This window comes from Vigna unguiculata, chromosome 1 (assembly GCF_037176805.1).
Source record: "Vigna unguiculata cultivar grain cowpea cultivar isolate G323 ecotype 2 chromosome 1, ASM3717680v1, whole genome shotgun sequence".
NCBI lineage: Eukaryota > Viridiplantae > Streptophyta > Magnoliopsida > Fabales > Fabaceae > Vigna > Vigna unguiculata.
Window position 1 is genome coordinate 3,151,588 of NC_140792.1, and position 24,757 is coordinate 3,176,344.

General features: G+C 32.3%; 1 protein-coding gene and 2 pseudogenes across 1 annotated transcript; 1 reads left to right on the top strand and 2 right to left on the bottom strand.

Annotated features, from left to right (window-relative positions):
• Nucleotides 1-4,226: 4,226 nt before the first annotated feature.
• Nucleotides 4,227-7,249, bottom strand: LOC114186541 (aspartyl protease AED3-like). Its single transcript, XM_028074479.2, has 3 exons — nt 6,715-7,249; nt 5,032-5,506; nt 4,227-4,922 (listed from the first exon to the last, which is right to left on the bottom strand). The coding sequence occupies exons 1-3, from the start codon at nt 7,186-7,188 to the stop codon at nt 4,555-4,557; spliced, it is 1,317 nt and encodes a 438-aa protein (XP_027930280.1). The 5' UTR covers nt 7,189-7,249; the 3' UTR covers nt 4,227-4,554.
• A 4,524-nt stretch (nt 7,250-11,773) lies between these two features.
• LOC114176275 (calcium-binding protein CML38 pseudogene) lies at nt 11,774-12,372 on the bottom strand (annotated as a pseudogene).
• Nucleotides 12,373-18,639: 6,267 nt separating this feature from the next.
• On the top strand, nt 18,640-19,299 carry LOC114176605 (calcium-binding protein CML38 pseudogene; annotated as a pseudogene).
• The last annotated feature ends 5,458 nt before the right edge of the window (nt 19,300-24,757 follow it).

Below are 24,757 nucleotides of genomic sequence, written 5' to 3' on the forward strand. Positions count from 1 at the left end.
TTTAAAAATAAACAAGAATTAAGATTTTTTATTTTTTTTAATAAAATATATTTAAGAGGTAATTTTATTTTTCTTTTTGTGAAAAATGTTGCATTAAAGGTTAAAATTAATTTTTTTAAAATAGATTTAATATTGTATTTTTAGTTATTTTAGATATTATTTGAAAAAATGAAAAAATAAATAATATTTTTTGTCCTTTTGAATTTGTTGATATTAAAATAGATTTTGTATTATGTAATAAGTTATTTTATGTGCAATTTGAAAATATAAAAGTCAATTTAATTTATTATTTTTACTTTGTTGATTAATTTTGTTTTTATAATAGTGATTGCAGCTTGTAAGCATGCACATCACGACTTCAACATGTACATAAGTTCCCATTATAGGCTGGATGTCGTCATGAAAGTATATAAAAATTTATTTGGCGAGATAAGACATGAAGAATATTGGCTACCATACCAAGAGCCACAGGTTTGGCCTCATCCTGCCATAAAAAGAAGCGAGAAGGGTCGTCCTAAATCAAGTAGAATTAGGACTGAGATGTACATTAAGGAAGGAAGACAATCAAGAAAGTGTTCCTATTGTACAACTGAAGGACACACAAGAAGTCATTGTCCTAATAACCCTGCACTTAGATGATCTACATCAAATCACTTAGTTTATGTTGTACTTTTAATTGTGTTCAATAAATTTATACTTGATTCAATTCAATGTTGTTACTTATTTTACATAAACAAGAAACAAGTAACAAAATTATTTAAAATACAATAATGGAATGGTTTTAAATTATTTTAGTTATTTCCTTCATTTTTAAATTATTTTTTACAAATTTTCAATGTTTATAATATAAATTTTTTTAAAATTATCCAAAATTAAAAGATAACTATAATTTCAATATTTATAACATCAATTAAAAATAATTAATACTACACAAATTAAAAAAAATTAAATTAAATTGACTTTAATATTTTCAAATTACTCATAAAATAACTTACTATACAATAAAAAATCTATTTTAAAATCAACAAATTTAAAATGACAAAAAAAAAATTATTTATTTTTCATTTTTTCTAATAATACCTAAAATAACTAAAAACATAATATTAAATCTATTTTATTAAAAATAATTTTAACCTCTAATGCAACATTTTTCACAAAAAAGAAAAAATTAACTTTTAAATGTATTTTATTAAAAAAAATCAAAAATCTTAATTCTTATTTACTTAAAAAAAACTAGAAAAAAAATACTAAACCTAGTTCAGAATTGGGGTCTCTGAAGACCAAATTCTGAATGGGATTCAAAAAAAAATTGCTTTTTGTAGGCTAGAATTCGTGCTCCAGTAGACCGAATTCTCACTTACCAACAAAATCGTGCTACTTAGATAAATAATTGAAACAGTATGCTACCTGGGAGATTAAAAAACAAAACCATGCTGCCTGGGGAGATTAAAATACAAAACCATGCTATTGGGGTAATAAAAACATCATCATACAACCTACAACTGAATACAAATACTTTATAAGGTTTGATCTGACTAATTTTATAAGGGCTAAATCTTTCATGTCTTAAGTCTCGTTATTAGACCATTTAAGATATACGTTGGTTTTGGCCTTTGTTAGTGAAAAACCAACATGACAAGTGCATCGGTCGCACATAGCAAGTAATAAGTATTTTATCGTTCTCTCCCAAGGAACTTGTGCAACACATGACAACTCTCGCAATTCACGACTCAATTAGACACAATGTTCACACAAACACAATGGAAACTCTTTTTGTATTTTATGATACAGTTGGTGTGCAACAAGAAATTAACATAGTGTATTTACAATTTGTCAAGATTAGACTTCAACCATTTCATTCTCATGCATTTTAAATTATCCCAATTCCATATTCATGTTAAAATCAATTCACAAGAATACTCAAATCCTATTCCTGGAGCCTTTGAGCCTATGATTACTCATCAAGTTTCAATTCCTTGAATCCTCAACAAGTGAAATCATGCATTAATTTCAAGAATCTAAGATTACTAATGAACCAAGTTCTATTCCTAGATACAAGTATTCATTAGGTATTTAATTTCAAATCTAGATTCTAAAGATGTTTCCCAACACCTCAAGAATCACAAATCAAGCATGGGAATAATCCACATCAAGCATTAAGCATGGAAATCAAATACTAACATGAATTGGAAAAGCATATATATTAACAACACAATTTTACACAAGAATTTAATGTTTTACATCTAATCTCAATAAATAGAAATTGCTCTCCATGGTGGAGAACCTAGGGTTTTACAAAATTGAAGAATAGGGAAGAAATTGGAACCATAAAGTAGAAACAATCCCTCTCCCAAGGTTCTTGAATACTGCTCCATGCTCCACTTGCGCCTCCCATTCGCATCTCCTCCTCCAATTTTGTTTCCCATCATCCTCTCAAACCCAAAAGGGGTAAAACCTCCATGGATGAAGAAGAAGACCCAAGAAGGAGAAGGGAGAGTTTCCCAACACCCCCGATAGCCTCCAAGAGTCTCTCCCAAGCACCCAAGGTGTTTCTATTCGTGAAAAATGAGGAATCCCCCAATACTCTCGTAGAAACATGATTAAATAACCATATTCGCATATTGGGGTCGATATTCTCGCCCAACGGCTTCATTCTCGCCCAGCGAGGCCTAAAAACGACGTTCTCAGACATGTAACTCGCTGGGCGAGTCATATTTTCGCCCAGTGACTCGAATACTGCAGTTCTGGTCTGTCATTTTCGCCCAGCGAGCCAGTAGCTCGCCCAGCGAGTGACTCTGGCGCCCAATGGTAATTTTTTGGCCTTCCAAGGGTGGTCCAAGGCAGTATATACATATATGTGAGTCCTTTCTCCATGTTTGCAGTGCTGGACTTGATCTCGGTGCCCCTCGACATGATTATTTGTGTAAAAGTCAATCTTTCATGTCCAATCATACTTCCTTGAGTTTCAGCTTGTTTTCCTCCACCATAATTGGTTCCTATTGTTTTATTTCACATACTCATAATAAAGATTAGAAGTAAAAAATATATAAACAACTAAAATACGAAACAATGCAAAAACAACATAAACTAGAGGATTAAACAAGATAAAAGTTATGTAGGAGTTGATTTTATTCACAAAACTTAACATCAATAAACGGTAGAAAACAACGTTATCAGCCTCACTAATGAGTATAAAAGAAAAATTAAGATAAGAAGTTTATATCTTGGTACCACGAGATAAACAAGTCATTAATGTTTACGCTATAAAATTTTACGTATATAAAGGATACATTGTTTTACATGTGAGGGAGAAAAAAAGGAGAGATAAAAGAGAAAAAAAAAGAGGGAGAAAGGAGAGAAAAAAAAAAGGGAAGAGAAAGAGTAAAGTACAACTTATTAAATCAGATAGGAAAAGTGATATTTGTTCAATTTTATATTATTTATATTTACATTGAAGGTACATCCAACCTCTTTTAAATATTTATTTATATTTATCTCAAATTAATTATTCGTTTAAATTTATGTTCAATTATGCCTTATTTATTTAAATATTTAAATATTTATTTATATTTATATCAAGAGTTGACAAAATATTTCTGACAAAATAGAATTAACAATTGTTATGATCTACAATTATTTGTAGTATTTAGACATTGTCTTATAGTTAGTCTAGTTTGAATTAGTTATGCTTTAATTCATTGAAGTGTTATAAATACTCCACTTTATTTTTGAACAATTACCAAATAATATTTTCCTGATGCACTGGAATGTTTGAAATTGATAATTACACGTGATTATACTAAATGTAAGTTTTGAATTATTTTTTTTTTAAAACCACACATATTATATTCATTATAACACAAACTATATTTATTGTTGATGAAAATATTACATCACTTATAACTCATAGCCGATGTACTATGTCCATCAGCAAAAGGATATTACATATGTTAAATCCAAAACCGATGTTATATGAAAATAAGTTTTGTAGTTTTTTCAGAACTTGTACCAAATTCAGAGTTTGAGTATTAATTGCCCCCATGTTCATAAAAAAGCTCCACTAGTGAATTCAAACACAACCGTTTTTAAACTTAAGAATCTCACAAAACCTAACATATATTGAACATTTTACAGCATTATTTCCACCCAAATGTTTTCCTTTTATTCATGAAAAACAACAAAACATAACTCTCTTATTACACGACCCGTGAACTTGCACTATTACCTATCCAAATATCAAAATCTCATAAATTCAATGAACTTGAGTAAAAAGACAAAAGAGCTACAATATATAAACCCGTGACACACACCATCACATAGCTGTAATAAATAGCAACCAACTCTAAGCACAAATTCAATTCCATGCACATAAACACATCTATTAGTAGCTCAAAATCTTGCACTATAAAGTTAGCCAGATAGCAATGAAACCCTTATTAGCACATCCTACAATACAACCAAACTCAGTGGAAGAAATAGCATCATCACCCAAAAGACTCTGCAATATGCAACTAAAGTGACACCATGAAAATAACTTGTTTAGGTTGAACCATTTTATTTGGTGCAAAGTTCACGAGCAACACCGAGCCTTGAGTTGGGAACATCGAAGAGCACACGGTGGTTTTGTTGTTGCATGTTGGCTATGACGTTGAGCACTGAGTTGACGTTATCAGGAGCTGAAGCCATGGCCAAGCACGTGGTGCTTCCTGCAGAACTGTGTATGAGAATGTTGTCCTGTGGCAGGGTTACGTTCATGCCGGAGAAGATGAATGTTATGGTGGGTGCAACTATTGGAACTGTGTAGCATGTGTCAAACCCTCCCAGGGATGTCACCGTTAGGTTTGCCTTTCCCCCCACTCGCCGCCGGAACTCGTCCCGGACCGCCACATACGCCGGCGCAACTAGCCTGCTGAACACCGTGCCTGCATGTTTAACAACAAATCACCATCTTCTAACTTAGTGTTTTATAACATAAATGTATTTCATTTTGTTTGCATTTATGTTGAGTGAGAAGGTAGAAGAAGGCATTACCAGAATCAAAGATGGTTCCGGCGCCGGTGGCCGGATTGAAAGCCAAGGCCTCCTGAGGAATGTCGACAACTTTCCGGCCAACCCTAATTGCGACCAAGTTGACATAATAGAGTGAAGATCTTCTAGGATTCTTGAGAAGAGGGGTGTACTTGATCCTAATGGGCTGGGCCACAGGCCCAAGTCTGAGCGAGCCAGAGAAGTTGAGTGATTTGAAGCTGGGCAAGCAGTAAGAGAAGGTGGATTGATATAGGTTCTGGGTCTGGGACAGCAAAGACAACGGGCCTCGGCCCAAGCCCAAAAGCCCCTGCGGTGGTGTACTGGGCCCAGAAGTCTTTGCAACACAGCCGAAGGTGTAGCCAGGAATAGGGTCGGTGGCAAGAGTAACCGTATCTTGGACCAGGTTAGCACCAATGCTGGAGCTACCATAAGTCAAGTTGAAGCTGCAGGAGCTGCTTCCACAGCTAGGGTTTGGCACCTGAAAACGTTCGCATCACAAAGTCATACATACATACAAGGGAATTAAATTTTAATTATTTCATATATTTGAGTATTTTTAAGTTAAAAAAGAAATGTTTGAAAGAGCATTGAAGTAAGATTGTCTTTAGTATACCTAATAACTTTCGTATCGTCTAGAGGATTTTAGGTCAAACAAAATTTAAATATTTTCTGAAATGAGATAAAACTGTGACGGAATCTAAATAATCTAAAACGGAAAATATTTCGGAAATGCACCGCTTATTCCTAGCTGTTAGATAAACTTGTGGTGAAATCAGAAAAGATTTTTTGTTTTAATTATTTAAAAATATTACAGCATGTTATTAAAATACTATAAGAAGGTAGAGTTTGAAAGATTGAACGAGCCGTAGGAAAAAGTTGGTTTAGCAGAAAAAAACAAGTCTCGTGAACCCTTCTTGTCTGGGGGGAAAAAGACTGCAGAATTGCACACAGATTTCAAAATTTTTAGAATTTGGGATGGGAAAAGAAGGTACAGTGAGTCAACCCCACAAGCTAAGGGACAAGGGAATTCATGTGTCTATGTGATGATGATAGCCATGAGAATCATTGGACTCTCTTTCTCCTTCCAAGTCAAGAAAAATGAAAAAGAGTAATCAAACAAAATCAATCTGGGCCATGTTTCTATCAATTATCACAATTTTCTATGTGCTGTCCTCTACCAAGGGTCACAAGATTCTCAGAAAAAGAAAAAAAAAAGTTTAGGAAAAAACCCATTAAGTAACCCAGTGAAAGAAAAATATGAATATCACATGATGTTATCAACAAAGTAATTAATCAGTGCTCTGATTCTTTAAAAGTTTTTAATAATTTTAAACTCTATTCTCATCAACAATTCTTTTTCCCATTATTATATGAATTTAGATCTTTGGTGTGATTTGTTTGTTTTTTCTCTTTGGTTGTGTCTCTCAGACAGAGCATGAATGCTAGATTTTAAATAGTAATAGCAATGTGGACCAACCGTAAGCAGCACGATGTGGGGATTTTAACCTATTAACCCCACTATGCCTTTATGTATTGTTTATCCAGACACTATGTTAAAAACATTGGATTGCAATGACTTTATAAGCAATGAAAGTTGAGAGAGTTTTGGAAAACAAAAGAAAATCTAAAAAACTGAGTAAATGACAATGATGAGATAGAGAAAATGTGAAGAAGATGATGGTGAACCTGGTTGCATTGAGGAGCACCACAGTTAACATTCTTGAAGGTGGTGGATTTTTCAGGAGCAAATAAGGTTGATGTGCAGCCATCACAGGCAGTGCAGGGAATCCAAGCAGCATCATTGCTGGTGTCCATGGCCAAGAGCAAGGTCTGAGGAGGGGTTCCTATTTTGGCTCTCACAATGTAAGTAGGGCTCTGAATAATCTGTCTGCCAGAGGCAATAGGCACCACTGACCTCCCAGCCACAAGGCTACCCAGAAACTGCAGCCTGGCCTGGTCCTTGGCCTGCAGTTGGAGGACACTCTCTTCCCATGAGAGTGCCTTTGATGGCCTAAATGGGGAACAAGGGCTGAACACATGGAAAACTTCAAGGGTTGAGCCATGGTCTTGTGTGTCACATTTGGGGTTCTGCCCTTGGACTAGGGAGAAGAGTAGGAGCAGAAACAAAGGAGAGAGTGAGAATGAGAGTGTTTTTTCCATGGCTGCTGTTGTTGATTTGCTGGTGTGATTTTGGTGCTTTCATTTGAGTCCTTTATATAGTAAAAAGGGGAAAAAAATGAACTTTTTATTGTTTTTTGGTATTTTCAAGGGAAAACATTATTTTGGGGTCTGTAGGTGAGAAAGGGGTATGGGACACTATACCTAGTGGTATTGACACTGTGGGGGTGACAAGTAGAGTTATTTAGAAGTAAGTGGGAGATAACAGAGTGTACTCCATTTGGTTTTGTACCCTACTCTGCCTATTACCTGTATCACACACCTTTCACTATATACTCCAATTTTTTTAGCTAAAGAAACCTTTTTTAACAACTCACTTGTAATTTTACATCAATTTTTTCATTTGGGTAACAAAAGGGTAAGTTAAGGAAGAAAAGTTTTTTTTTTTTTGGTTAGAACACTTTTGAATGATGCAGAATTATCCATCTGGGACAAATCAAGTAGCTATGACAAATAAATGTTCAATAATGGTGTGGTTTTGCAGCTTTGGGGATGCTACTGTGGTAGAATGTAAAACTAATAAATCCATGAATAATTGAAAAGTTATGGGTTGAGCAAAAGTATTGTCTTTCACAAGCCAAAGTGAAAGTGCTCTTTGGTTGTTAAGGCAAGAAAGGATGGTGCAAATGTGGGGGCATGGAAGTACCATAATGCACAACACTATACAGATTGAACTTGGAACACTTTTTCAGAATATCCATTATTGATTTCTCCTCAAAATTTTAACTGCAAGAGAGAATGGTTTTCAAGACTTGGAACAAAGAACACAGTTCAGGTAATTAATTTCTTGCAGAAAAGACAAATCAAGCATAGCACAAAACAAGAAACCGTGATTTCAGCTGAATTGTTGTGCCCTTTTATTCCATAGTTAGATTTACCTTTTCACGGGTTGTGTTGTGTTTTTTATTTTCTTATCTTATCTTATTCCTTGACTCCACCACACAGTTATAGCCAGGCATCATATTTGCTATGCTGCATCATTGTCACAAATCATTACACAAGCAAGAAAGAAATCCTTAGATTGAGCTTGGAAGCTCTACAATAATAGGTTTCCCTCTTCACAAAATGTTTCAACAATGTATAATATGAAATCTTGCAAAGTCAATTTCACTGTCTGTGACATAAACAAAGTTGTTTCGATCTCAACTGACATATTCTCTGGTATATATGTGTAGGAATATAGTATATATTAATGGGGCCATACATGATATTTGTTTAAACCAAAGTGAAGACTGTTCCATGCACCTTAAATATGATAAAATGAATCAAAATCTGATGTAGTAGTAGTGCCAAAATGATTAGACCCCAGAAGGGGATTTGTTCAAGAAAAGTGTAAAGAGATTCTTAATTATCATTGCTTAGTGCTGATTGATAAAAGTTATAATTTTTAAAAGATAAAGCTGCACTATTATTTGTAGTGTAGGACCCCCAGAAAATGGGAGTTGATGATACAAAAAGATTGATTTGCTCTGAGACCGACCTGTGTCGGTACCATGAATTAAAATTTGTGAGAGGTTACACTCATAACCATATACAAACACCCACTAAGTGGACAAGTGACATGGTTGTTTCATAAGCTATAAAAATAAAATATTTGAAGTGTAAGATCTTGATCTGATCAGTGATCAGTGAAGTTGAAGAACATGGAACGTTTAATTTAAGTAAGAGATTGGATTCTCATTGTTGTGGTCATTTTCTTCACTTGGGTTTGAAATCCCTTGATAAAGACCCTAGTGCCATCAAGCTCAGCTTTGAAGGAACTGCATTGGGGACATTGTTGTATTATATAAGTTAACAGACATCAGAACCGAGAGAATCTATTGCATTGACAGTGTCACATGTGATTTCACCACTGTGGTTGGCACTTGAGAAAAGTTTGAGATTTAGTCATGTGCATTCTGGTTACCTCACATTCAGATCATCAATCTCTTACACTTATATTTTGGATCCTTGCCATCCAAAATCACAGAATTTGAATTTTGACTGTCTTGGATAAAAGTGCAGTTTTAACTTAGACTAAGTTAATCAATTTCCTTTTTCTTAGACAGTTGGAATCTCACGTTACCATCAGATATACGACCAAATATAAAGTGAGTTTACGGTATATAAGTGATGGTATAAATCTTATCTTACAAATCGATTTTATAGAGTTAAAATAAATGTGAGTGGTATAAATCTCATCTTACAAACCAATTTTGTGGAATTGAGATAGACTTAAAATCTACTTTTAAACAAAAAAAAATTATAAACTAGAACCTATTCTAATAAAATTTGTTGTTTTTAAGATTTATCGTGTCATCTACTATCAGAGCGGTTATGTTACCCGTAAATGGATACGAAGATACAACTAAATTGAAAAAACATAGGATACGGGACACGACGTGTATATACATGTTAACTTTGAAATTGTCAACTAACACATTACCAACTTACACAAAAATGAATCCAATTTATTTATCTAATATCTAATATGCGAAAAGTAGTTATAGAATAAGATTTGTTTCTTATTTTAATCATCAAAATCATGTCAAAGTTAAAAAAAAAAAATCTTTTAGATTGGACATAATGCGTCTTACAAATATCGTATGAGTATCGAGGTGTCTTATACGTGTCGAACACGAAACACACCATTTATGAGATGTGTCGGACACGGGCGTGTCCAAACATCATAACCTTTGAAAAAAAAGGGCCACTTTTAATCCTATTACTGGTTTACCTGTGAGCACAGAGGCACTGTTAAGTGCTACTTTTTTCTTCTTAAGCTTTAATCAGAACATCATAAACTATAGAAATCATTAACAAGAAAAATAAAATTATAGAGTTTGAATATAAGTCCCTCTTCATCTTGGAGAATATGTCATATGCAATTATTGTAAGTGGTTCCATGACCTCTATGTAGAAAGACATATGAATATAGTCAAATCATATAACAAAGCATAATATGGTAGGAAAGAGTAACACTACTGTTTATATTTATAACAAAATGAAAATATCAAAGTTATATTTGTAGTATTTATTTCAAAGAAAAATAGTGGAGACAGATTTTTTTTTTTGTGGGGTTTTGAGAAAAAGAAACTTCCACTAATGGGAATGGAAAAGTTGTTTTTTTCTTTAGATTTTTATGAAAATTAAATATCTCAAGAAAAATATTATCTTTGGTGGGACTAATTAAAGGGGCGAAAATTCCCACTCATGTGACATGAAGCAGGGAAAGTTGCTAATTTATTTCATTTAGAATTTTATTATGAAAATATAACATTTTCAATAACATTAAAGTATTAAATAGATTTATATTTAAAAAAAGGAGTAAAAGTTATTATTGTAGTTAGTTTGTTGAACCGTTGGAAAAATTTACACAATGTATTTATGGTATTGGTATGAATTATTTATGGTTTGTACTGTATCCAAAATGGTATCACCAAAATTTTAACAAATTGTCACTATTTATTTATAAAGGTATTAGTATTCTAATTCTTACATAAATAAATACAAAGAAAACTCTTTCTTTTTCCATTTAAATAGCCCATTTTTTCTATTATATTTATCCATTTTTTTCCCTAATAATGTTTTCTTTTGTGGTTGTTTGGACTATATAGGTTCGAATTGAAGGTGGTGGTGAAATTTGTGGAACTAATTGAGTTAGGTGTTTTTCTCTTTCTCTTGAATGTTGATATTTTGTTGATTAATGATTCTCCAACATTTTTTTTTCATATTAAGGAATTTTCTGATGGGGTACTATAATAATTAATATATCATAATAATATAGTTTATTTTAAAAAATAAATTTTAATATCTATTTTTTCTTTATTAGAAGCTTTAAAATACAAATTCTCCATATGTATTAAAAAATACAATTATATTAACGTGTAGGAACAAAAATATTTTTCATAAATGAAACTACTTAAAAAATGAAAAAAAAAAAAACTTTCAAGACATTAAGAATAAAAGGTTGGCACCCACATATGTGTGGCACTCTTATTTGTTTACCAAATCAGACGCAATGTGCAAGCGTGCCGCACAAGTGATCATAAACCTCACATGTGATAAATACTGCTTTTTCCTTTTCTTTTATGAACGAAAATTAGGATTTATAATATCTCATACATTACCTATGAGAAAATTATATATATAAAAGAAAATTCCTTTTTAAATATTTAGAAAAAATGATTTTTTTTTATAAATTAACATTAATTTATAAAAACCATGTAACATAACTGATTTAAATCTTATTTTTCTGGTTTATAAATTTAAGGAGAAGTTTATTTAAATAAACATGTATTAGTTTGAAAAGACTTACTTTGGGCTTTAGAAATATTTCGGCCCAATTTGTTATGGGCTAACATAAATCCTTCTAGGACAAATTTTTCCAGTCAAAAATGATTTTTGGATTATATAATTCTAAACTTAACTTACTTTTTTCAAAAAATAAGGTTTAATTATCTGGATGATACCTCTTTAATAAATGTGTGTCGATTTAGTATCCATTTTTTAAAAAATATCACTTATATTTCAACTTTAGAAAGAATGCTTCAATTAAATTTTTTTCCTACGGAGATGACTAGAAAAATTAACTAATGTGGTTAACATTATTATATATTACACAGTAATCTAAAATGATGTACAGAGATATGAATAAATTGAATATAAAATAAATAAAAGAGGGATCAGTGCATCATGAGTGTAAACTCATGAAAGCTGAGGAGGCCATCACCATTGAGATCAAAGTGATGAATCATGGCTTTGCATTGGTGGATGGATTTTGATTCCCCTAACCTACCAAGCATTGTTTGCAAGCTGTTGGGAGTTATGAACCCTAACATTTCAGAATCATTGTACATCTCAAAAGCCTCTTCCAAATCCCTCATCTTCTCTTCTTCTCCTGCACCTTCCATCATCTTCACCAGATCCTCCATACTCACACACCCATCACCGTCGGAATCCAATTCCTGAACCAACAATTCAACCTCTTTCAACACTAACTCATCACCCATCATCCCCAGCTTCTTCCTCAGCTCCCATGGCGAAATCTTCCCATCACCATCTTCATCGAAGTACTTCATCACACGCTCATAATCTCTCTTAACCAACTTCATCCTCTGAAATGCTTATGCACAAGATTATCTGATTATGGGAATATTGGGGGTGATGTTCTTATGTTGGCTATGGGATCTCAACATATATAATAGAAGATAGGAAGGAGAAAGGAAAAAGGGCTTAACGCGCCCAAAACACAGCATCATAGGAGAATACGAGAATACGAGAATACGATACCAAAGGAATAATGAATGGCGTGTTTGTACCGCTTTCTTACCAACTATCTATCAATACAAAACACGGTCAATTTTGGTACTTTCAGGAGTTTGCCGCGAACCTATGATGATTAAGCCCAAGTTTTATATTAATGTCATTGTCGTATAATTCTTATATGTTTTTTTTTTCTTTTTTATGTTGACATAAAATAACACGTGAAAAAGTAATGGAATAAGATACACATCGCTTTAAAAAAATTAAACAATAATTACTCAACTGAATAATATTTTTCAAATTTAAACTTCACCTTTCAAAGTATTAATTCATAGCTAGTTAACTTTACGTAACCGTTTCTAAAGTAAAATCCAAGAAATTTCTGAAAATTCTCATGTTGAATGAAGATGAAAATATATTTTCATCGACTACAAAGTTGTCTAAAGTAAACATTTGAGAACTTGTAACGCTATATGAAATATAGCTTCTTATGAATTACCTGAACAATGCTTGAGGGGGGCCACCACTTTCCTATATTGAAAACCTATGCGGCGGAACGACTTCCCTGCAGCAATTGCAAAGCGTATAAGGAATGCACGACTTCCCTTTTAGTAAAGAAACCGCTTTTTGATATGGCCTATACCCAGGATAGGTCATGCTCTGCATCGACTTAAGCTGTTATCCGCCAATGTTTTAATTATCCGCCCATGTTTTAATATCAAGTATGATGATAGAATTTCTAATGATTTTGTCCTAAAAATACATCTTAGAGGGTTGAAAGAGAAATGATATTTAAATCGTCTTAGATCTCGACTTCTAAATAATATGAGACTATTAGACGTGGTAGGAACAATATGACATTCCATTCAAATACAATATGTCTAACAAACGAAGCATCACATAATTTTAATATAACTAGAGCACCAAAAAGAAATATATAGGTGTTAACTATTACAGTTATCAATGATATACGGGAAGGAAAAGTTAAGGCACAAAACAGATGTCCATAACAAAATATGGAAGAAGCAACAGAAATACACAACAATAATGGTTCTTCAAAAGGAGCTCAACAGTGAGCCAACACCGACACGAGGCTAACTACGTAGGAGCGTTCCCATCATCCTGATGACACCAGGGATTTCCACATCTGCTCAGACCAATAAATTGGTGATCATTGCAAAAAGGAAAAACCATACAAGAAGACAGACACAAGCAAAAAGGGTAAACTAGAGTAAAAAGAGATTTTTAACATGGCATTTAGCAAGCAATATTAAATAGTTTTCCAATAGGCAACAAGTAGGGATTCAACACATGTTAGCAAATAATGCAAGACTCTATGACTCAATTATATGGATACATATAATAAGATCGGATTCACGGGATACTTACACTTGTGGTGACCTCTTCTAGTTTGTATAGTCATTGCCAATGGGTTTCACCTTACCACACACAAGGTTAGCCTTGAATCATCTAGGGTCATTATCCTGCCAAATACTAGGGTCTCCCGCTACTTTCACCACTTGTATTAGTCTGCTCTACGTGGAACTAACTAATTCTTTAGAGTTTCAAGATGCAATCCTTACTTGAATCATTATCTAATTATATACACTACAACACCACCATGAAATCTCACCAAGAATTTTATAAAATTACGTCTATCTCATTCCACATCCATGTTCTCACACCATATTCCACATGCTATCTCATATCATCAAAATCGCATGCCAATACTCAACTAACCAACCATGATTCATGATTTAATTCATACCAAGCTCATCAATTCCAATTCATAAAGTCTCATAAGACATGCAAAGCCATATACTTCATGCATTTTCAAGATATACAGCCAATCATAGACGAAACAAGGAAAATAAAAATCAAATATGCACCATTCTCGCTTAGGCTAGAAGCCTTCGCTCAAGCGACATAGACTCTCTCGCTTAAGCTAGGCATTCTCGTCTGAGCAAGAATTGCGACAATGGCATAGTGAGCGTTCTGCGAATTCTCGCCTAAGCGGGGCCTTCTCGCTTGGGCGAGATCGCTCTTCGCCCAAAATTAAAGTCCCTCGCCTGAGCGACAATATCTGAGCAAAAAACACACAGGTTTCCATGAGTTCTCGCTTAGGCGAGACCTACTCGCCTGAGCGAGATGATTCGTCGCTCAAAAAGAAAGCTTTTCGTTGAGGGAGTGCTCGAGCAGAAACTAGGGCGAGCTTCTGTTATTCTTGCCTAGGCGAGACAAGCTCGCTTGGGCGAAAATACCAATTCTCCCTATTGTCCCACGTAGGCAAGCCAGATTCAAACCAGAAGCACACACGATACATTTGTCACACTATCAACAACACCATACAAGCATTTAAGAACATTAGACAGTCCAACAACATGCAAAAATAACACAAGAACATGAAACCCTAGCTTCCCTTACTTAGAAAAATGCTAGCAAATCTACACAGAAACCCAAAGAAGAGCACCACTGCATGTGATAGTTTACAGAGCTAGAAAACAAGCAAGGAAAACGAAACTAAGACCCTAGTTGAGGTCTAGAGTTTCCAAACAAAAGAGAAATGAAAAAGGGAACAAGAGTCTAGAGTTTTACTTACTTGGAAGTAGAGTTCGATTAACCTAACGGAGGAACTAGTTGTGTCCTACCAGAGCTTCTACTCAGAAGATAAAGGAGGCAGGGTAATTGTTTTTAAAAATGAGACACAAGTGAGAATTAATGGTTGGACATGGGTCTTGTGTTAAAGGGGGAGCTACTTCAACTCATATGTAGATGGTTTTGATGATGTCCAAGTCCACACATCATGTGAATTACTAGTTTGGAATTAGTCCTGTTTTGTTAGATTGTGCATTAGGGTGTTAGAGCAAAAATATCATATGTAAAACAAGATTGTATTGAGTTGTATTAACCATCAAACCCTTGCATGTGCATTCATAAATTGATTAGCTATTTAACTAATAGATTAGCTGAGGGTACTACACTAAGGTAGTTAAAACACACTCGCGATAATCCATTAGGTAAATTCCTAATCCATTAATGACTACAGTGAACTCTGTATAAAACCAGTTTCTGAAATCAATTTTAAGTGTGGAGAAAAATTACAGATTTCCTGAGAGACTTTCTGAGAAACTGCCTTCTGAGATTTACAGAGTTCCTAAGCATTATTGAGAGATCATTGATGTAAAGATTCAAGAAGGTTGATGCTGGATTCAATCTTGATGGGCCAAGCTTGGATCTAGGAGTCAAGTGTCAAATTTGCACTACTACTAGGTGTACTCGTTTCTTGATTCTTTCTTGTTGTATTTTTGTTCATAGTTGAATTCATTGTGTAAAGTGAAGGGCTAGATGCAATTGTGTGGATGCATTGCATCTAGGGGGAGTTCTTGATTTGTAGATCAAGCTCCTTAGTCTTTAGGGTCTTGAATTATATAGATGCTCTTGTAATTCTTGAATCTCTATTGATTTAGTGGAATCCTCCTAAGTGGGTTTACTTAGGAGAAGACTGGACGTAGATTCATTTTGAATCGAACCAATATAAATTGTTGTGTTCTTGGTTTCTCTCTTCTTTTACATCTTTCTTGATTGCTTTACACAATTCATTAACACATAATTGTAAAATTGGTTAATTGGGTCATAAGGGTTAAAGAAACTTTCAAGATTCAATTTAAATAAGTGAAAGACTCAATAACCAGTTCAGATCCCTTTTTTGGTTGGGTTATATTAGACAAATTTGTTTTAACATCTTGGGGGGTCCCAAATGGAGTTGAAAAATGGGGCTTACAAACAAAAACAAATTTTTCTTGTTCCAAATTCGCTAACATTGTCTATGTCTTGTTGAGTAAGGTGGTTAATGTAGAAATAATATGCTAAGACAATAATGAACATCTAATGTCTAATGCATATTGATGAAATACTTGTAAATACTTAGGAAAATAATTAGCGAGTTAAATGATTAATTAGAGAGTCACTATTAGAAATTCTCATATTACATGAGATTTTTCTTGCAAATTTATTAAAAAAATTTGCAAGAAAAGACTTATTTCTGCTATTTTTTTTAAGAATCTTAATTGACAGGTAATTCCTTTGTGGGTAATTATTTCCTACAAAATTATAAAATTTGTAAGTATTTCCTACATAATTTGTTGCAAAAAGTTTTTATACAAAATATTTTGCAAAAAAATTGGTAGCAATTTCTTGTAAATTTTTTTTCACGACAAAATTTGTAAGTATTTTCTACGAAAAAATTTTCAAAAAAAAAAATGACAGGAAATATGAGTTTCTTTAGTAGTGAGTGACATTGCTTTTATTCTAAAAAAAATGAAAATATCTCAGTCTTTATTTTTTTTCATTTTATATTAAATTCACTGTTTTTAGTTGATATAAAAGATAATGAATTAATCTTGATTTCAATGTTAAAAATTTATTTACTTACATCTCTTCAAATTTTTAAAATAGTATTTTAATTCATAATGGTCAATTTTAGATAAATACATATATTTATTTACTTTAGAGTTTTCACCGGATCGATGTTATATTTATTTATACTAACATCATATCAAAACATTACTATGTATGAACTAGAAATTCAGGTGCATTCGCACTTTCATGTACATCTTTTAATGATAGAAAATAATGAGTATAAAGAAGATTTTAACTTTACTATTATAATGAAAAAGTTTATCGAAACATAAAATATCTAATTGTGGTGTATGTATCTATTATGCAACTGTTATCTGTTCCGTACCTTATCTATTGGATAAATATTTGTTTCGTACCTGTATTCATATTCGTCAGGTATCCGTTATGCGGGTATTCGCGAGTATTTGCAAAATTATTTAAAAAATAAATATTTAATCATAACTACAAATAAAATAAAATACACCAGTGTCATAAATTTTAAATAAACTCAAGTTGATACAAGTCCAAATAATTATAAAAGTAAATATAAAATGACGTTCAATACAATAAAAAATCCTTTAATTAGTGCTTTGATCAACAAATCCACCTTCTTCTATTGATTCCTGAAAAATAAGCAAAATAAACAAATAATAAACATGTGTCAAATATTCTTATTTTGATTCCATCATTTGACAATAAGCATACCATAAACGTCATTGTCTATATAAGGTTTGATGTATATGCCCAATTTTAAAGAAAGAAAAGAGAAGAATCAATGGGTGTAAGTTTAGCGGGTACGAGTATCTACGGGTACGGATAATATGATATCTGTACCTGCCCCGTTAACATGCGGGTATCAAAAATACTCGTACCCGCGGATAGCGGGTACCCATTTTTAATATTTGTTTCCTATCCGTTGCGGGTTTTATCCACGGATACTCGCGAGTACGGATTTTTTTGACATCCTTATTAGTGTAAATTAGAAAAACACAATATTAGAAAAGCAATATAGATTGAACATTTATAACAAAAAAAAAAAAACAAATAAGCATAATGTGTATTATAAAGTAATAATGTATACTAATTTTTAGTACAGATATAATTTGTCAACATCGTTTTTGAAGAGAAAAAATGCTAAATTTTTTAAATATAATAAAAAAAACAGAAATATGAGTTACATAAATCACAACATATAGTTTTATATATTATAATTTACTTGAAATTATGTATTTCAAACAAAACATATTTAAGAAAAAACACCCACTTAATGAATATTGTATACTATTATAAATTTTATGTAGGATTTTCAAATTTCGAAAAGAAATATGTTAGCCGAATTAAAATCAAAGCCTTTCGGAAAAAAAAAACATATTTAAGGAAATTGATTACGTAACAAGCAAATTTTGCTGCCATGCATATTTCGTGACCAGAAAAGAAAAACAAAAGACTTTTAGAAATTATTAGACAACCAACCAGTTTTCAGAATTTTTGTAAGTATAATGAGTGTAGATATTTTTATATTGGATCAAATAAAAGTTATTTTAGACATGAATTTATTTTAAGTATAATCAATGAATTTATTATTAAAGGTGAGGGAGAAAATTGACTTTGTATTTTACACGTCTTTGAATAAATAATGTTATATACTATTAGGTAAGCAGCGATTCTTCCTGTCTCCTTCAGCGCAATCTCGTGTTACGCTGTTTAGGGTTTTAGCGCGTTAAGCCCTTTTTCCTTTCTCCTTCGTTTCTTCTATTATATATGTTGAGATCCCATAGCCAACATAAGAACATCACCCCCAATTCCCATAATAAGATAATCTTGTGCATAAGCATTTCAGAGGATGGTGATGGTTAAGAGAGATTATGAGCGTGTGATGAAGTACTTCGATGAAGATGGTGATGGGAAGATTTCGCCATGGGAGCTGAGGAAGAAGCTGGGGATGATGGGTGATGAGTTAGTGTTGAAAGAGGTTGAATTGTTGGTTCAGGAATTGGATTCCGACGGTGATGGGTGTGTGAGTATGGAGGATCTGGTGAAGATGATGGAAGGTGCAGGAGAAGAAGAGAAGATGAGGGATTTGGAAGAGGCTTTTGAGATGTACAATGATTCTGAAATGTTAGGGTTCATAACTCCCAACAGCTTGCAAACAATGCTTGGTAGGTTAGGGGAATCAAAATCCATCCACCAATGCAAAGCCATGATTCATCACTTTGATCTCAATGGTGATGGCCTCCTCAGCTTTCATGAGTTTACACTCATGATGCACTGATCCCTCTTTTATCTATTTTATATTCAATTTATTCATATCTTTGTACATCATTTTATTCACATATGGATATTCATTATTAGCCTTCTAGAACAAAGATATTGATGTTGATAAAATAGAAGTATCTTATTTATTTTTAGAAGACCAATAACAATATAATCAACCATTTACTCTCTTTTCTACTTTTGTATTCATAATTCAAAATAATTTTTTAAGAAAAGTAAGTTAACTTTAGAATTATATAATCCAAAAATCATTTTTGACTTTCATATTGTAACATTGAGAAAGTGCAAAATGGTAATGGTAATTTTAATATTCATTGGGTGTTGGGCGAAAATAATGGAGTATATTCAATTTATTCATATCTTTGTACATCATTTTAGGTTACTATGTAATAATAATGTTAACAATAATATCAACAAAAAATATTAATAATAATAATAGTATTAATACTACAGATATTAATAATATTTTTAATTACGATATCAATGCTATTAATAGTAATAATATTATTAATTGAAATAATAATACTAATATAAATAATGCTAATAACAAATAATAATGCTAATGATAATAATAATCATAATAATAAACAATAATAATACTAATAATAATAATAAAATTAATAATAAAAATATAACAATAATCTATAACTATATATATCAAAGAAGATTCCTTTTTTAATAAATTATTTATTATTTTTTAAAAATAACAGTTATTTCTACATATTGTTTTTATAAAATTGTCATAACAATTATGTTTTTCTTCTTCATTTATAAGGAGTTATTTTTTCTTCTTTTCTCCATTCATCCCACTTTGTTTTTTATAAATATGAATTTACTTTTTATATTAACTTAATGACATTACAATATCATCAATTACTAATATAATATAATACATATTTTAAAATTAATAATGCTAATAATACATATTTTAAAATTAATAATGCTAATAATAATAATAATATAAAGAATAATAATTATAAGATTTAAATATGTTTTTGGTTAGTCAAAATTAGAATTAGTCAATTCGTAAAAGTTTGGACCATTTAGTCTTCAATTTTTAGTAATGTGTGGATTTAATCATTTTAACATAATTTTATTAAGTTTATTTGACAATTCAAACATGTTTATCGACTAACATTGAAGTAAAAATATGTCAACAGTGTAAACAACTCAAATGTTATTATGAAATGTGTTTGAAATGTCAAATAAACTTAACAAAAAATTGGTTAAAAGGTAAATTAACACATCTATGAGGTTGGAGGAGTAAATGATCAAAGTTTCAAAAAAAACTAATTTTAATTCTAACTTAAAGATAAGAGAAAAAAAAAACATATTTAACTCTAATAAATAATACTAATAATATGAAAAACACTCTTGGTATTTCACTTCATTAACATGTATCTTTGATTATATGAATTCTAATATTTATTATTATGAGATAGGTAAAAATTTAATATTGAACAACATGCCAAATGGGTTTTAAGAAACATACGGTTAAGTATATTTTTTTTTTACCTTAAATGAATTTTTTTATTTAATATAAAATTTTAATTATTCAGATGAAATTGAGCGTTGATACTTATTGTTCTTTTATTTAATTTTAAAATTAAAATAATAATTATTGCTTTAAATTTGTAAGTATAAAAACAAAGTTTAAAAAATTGTCGACTATTACGCATTGTTTCATACTTTTCTTGACATGTTATATAACTATATAATAGTATCATTTATAATTATGCATCACTTATATTACATGTAGATCAAAACTACGTGATCACTATTTTTTTTATCTATGATACGTCACATAATATTCACATCTTAATGCTTAATTATAATATTGAGAACATAAAGACGTTGTTGATTAATTCCATATAAAAAATGTATAATTAGTAAAATACATTATTTAAAATAAATAAACATATTAAATAGATATTAAATAGCGTATAACCACTAAAAAAATAACTTTTAACTTAAGTTAAATTAGTTGTATAGAGTGTCATTTTTTTAATCAATTAATTCACCAACTTAGAATTTGGTAGTATAAAAATATCAGTGTCAATTTAATATAATCATCAGAATAATTACCATTAAAATTATTATAATCGATTTTAACATCTTCTAAATTAGTTTAAAAAGAATTATCTAGTATTAGCTTACACACAGATGCTATTGCGCCTGTGTACGCATTTTTTAAATATACATGATATTATATTAGTAGGTGATGATAATGTAATATTATTAAGTTATAATATATAAAATAAAATTATATTTACTAAAAATAAAGTGAAATATATCAGAAAAGATGAGAGTATAATTGTTGATAAATAGAAAAAAAAAATAGCAGATATAGATGATTTTATAAAAAAGTTTGTAAAAGTAACGGTCAATTTTCAAAAAATTATATTTTAAAGAGTAAAATTGATATTTTGAAATGTGGACACAAAAGAGATAATTTTCTTTATATATTGTTATAGATTTACGAGTGGTTACAACTAACATAAAAGTCATAACTTTTTTTTAAATATTCAATTTTTAGTGATGGTTTTAACAACTTCTAAATTAATTTTAAAAAATATTCATGTAGTGTTGTGTAACAGTTATATAATCGTAAAAAAAAAATTAATTCTTTCTCAAAAAACAATTATTCAATATTTAGTGAGGGTTGTAATTGTCAACAAAATAATTTTTCTAAAATAAAAATTGTTATGGTATCATAGCATACGGAAGCACAGGATCGTGACAATTGGAAATTAATATATATATATAAATCCCAAGCTAGCCCCTGCTCTGAGTCTATGCGTCTCCTGGCCCACCTGTCACATCATCTGCTCCCGGATAATAAGATATCCGATCATCGCCACACACACACACAGATAGGGTGAGCTATGCACAATAAAGTATAAACAAATATATGAAATAAACATGTTTCCCAACCCAAAACAACATAGGTACAAAACTCATAATTTCCAAATCACCCCAACCATGACCTCATAGTCCTCCATGAGTCATATGCATGAACTAGGTCTTGGGACTTCCCTGTGCTCCCACGAAACAAACTCATTCGTGGTCCAACCCTATGAGCCTATCCCGCTCATAGTCCTGCCCTACAGACTCCTCGTCTGTAGTAAAACATCCAAGTCTCATACTTGGACCCTGGCATGCATGCAATCACCATACTATGGACTCCTCGCCCAATAGTAGCCGACAGGAACATCACAGTTCCTTGCCCATCGTGCGCCCGACACATGCAATCACCATACTAAGGACTCCTCGCCCATTAGTAGCCGACGGGAACTCAACCAGTTTCATGCCCATCATGTGTCCAACCTCCGAGCACATCCCAGACCCCTAATGGACTTAGTCCTTCAAGCCCAAATGCCACACCATATGCATATACAACCTAACCTTAGTATAAACAGCCAAAACACACTCACAAGATCATTCAAACATAAGAAATCCACATAAACTCGCTCAAGCCAGAGCCTCTCGCCTAAGTTAAGCCCTCTGCTTCGCTTAGGCTAGCTCACCTCGCTTAAGCGAGCTTTAAAACAGCCATAACATCATGTTATCTCGCTTAGGCGAGATCATCTCTCGCCCAAACCCTTAATCTGATCTCGCCTGGGCTACAAGCACATAAACACAACACACATGACCAAGACATCTCGCTTAGGCGAGCCACTCTCGCCTAGGCGAGAGAGTTCATCGCCCAAACCCCAAAACCCCTCGCCTGGACGAGAAGTCGAGCTCAACACACGCACATTTCATCACGATCTCGCTTAGGCGAGCCCCACTCGCCTGAGCGAGTGTCTGGGTCGCCCAAACTCAAGACTCTTCGCCTGAGCGAGAACCGCGAGAAAGATATGATGATGAGTCCCTACATGTCTCGCCTAGGCGAGTCCCACCCGCCTGAGCGAGAATTGCAGGTTCTACACTGTTTTACGCACACAAGCACTGCATCAGGGACCCAAAAATGCTCCCAAAACCCTCCAATTCAAGATTCAACATTATACTCACAAAACAGCAAGATACAATTGCCATACAGACTCCCAATTTCACTTTTCATATCATAAGAATATACACAACACAGAATAGCCATCAAGATCACCAATTCACATGAAATTCCCCAATACAATAGTACCAAATACCAATCCCCTAATTCCTCTCATAAGGAACTCGAAATTTCATGGCAAAATAACATCACAAGCATACACTCAAGCTGCCCTAGACAATTTGCAGAAAACCTTTCTTTTTACCTAAAATTTGCCTTTCAGTTGATAGTTAGCAAAAATAAAGCTTACTCTATGTCCATCAAGGTTTGAACCCATGACCTTTCACTCATAAGGCTAAAGCACAACCACTATGCCAATTCACATTTGGCGATATACACAATCAACATAAGTTTACATTTCAATTTCCACACTCTTACATATTATTAAAAATAAATCCTAAAACAACAACACATAATTGGCATACATAGAACTCGAACCCAAGTCCTATCACACAATCAAAGTACTCTTAACCATTTGAGCTAGTACTTTTCCACGTCACATTAAACAATAATAAATGTCATAAAGGCGCTTTCTACCCTTATTTATTAATTAATTAAATATTTAATTAATTAATTTTCACGGGTCTTACAAAATACACTCAGGTGTATATTACAAAGTGTGTCTCTGTAAATGTTTTTCTATATTTTTTTTTCAAGTCATGGAGATGTTATTTATAAGCTTCAAAACTGAACCAGTTAATAGGCCATATGAAAAGTCTTCAAAACTGAAGCAGTAAATAGGCCATATGAAGAGTCTTCAAAACTGAACCAGTAAATAGGCCATATGAAGAGTCTTCAAAACTTAAGCAGTAAATAATTAATAATTAGTGCTTAAGTAACGTGTGATATTAGGAATTGAATGAGAACCACATATTCTAACAATCTCCACCTTGGTTCGAATTCTACAAGTGTTCATCGTCCGATAAAGCCCCAAAGGGCATTCAAATGCTGTATAAACCAATCAAGTCCAAACAATGTTCAAACTTGGTAACTGGAAGCGGCTTGGTAAGCATGTCTGCTGGATTCTTAGAAATGTGAATCTTTTCAACCATAATTTCTCCAACAACAACAACATCTCTAATAAAGTGATGTTTTATATTGATGTGTTTGGTCTTGTCGTGATAACGATTATTCTTGGTTAAATGAATAGCACTTTGGCTATCACAAAACACAGTAAGAACTTTCTGTGTTAGACCAAGTTCATTTACCAAACCTCGGAGCCAAATAGCCTCCTTCACTCCCTCTGTGGCTGAAATATACTCTGCTTCGGTTGTAGATAATGCAATAATAGATTGAAGTGTTGTTTTCCAACTTATAGCACTATTACAAAGGGTAAAGATGTAACCTGAGAGAGATATTCTTCTATCAAGATCACCAGCATAATCTGAGTCAACATATCCTTTTAGATACCGAAAAATCCATTTTACAACACTCCAGTGTTTCTTGCCAGAATTATGCATATACCGGCTTACCATGCTAACAGCATATGCAAGGTCTGGCCTGGTGCATATCATGGCATACATAAGACTGCCAATAGCATTAGCATAAGGAACATGTGACATGTACTCCATATCTTCCTTTGTATCT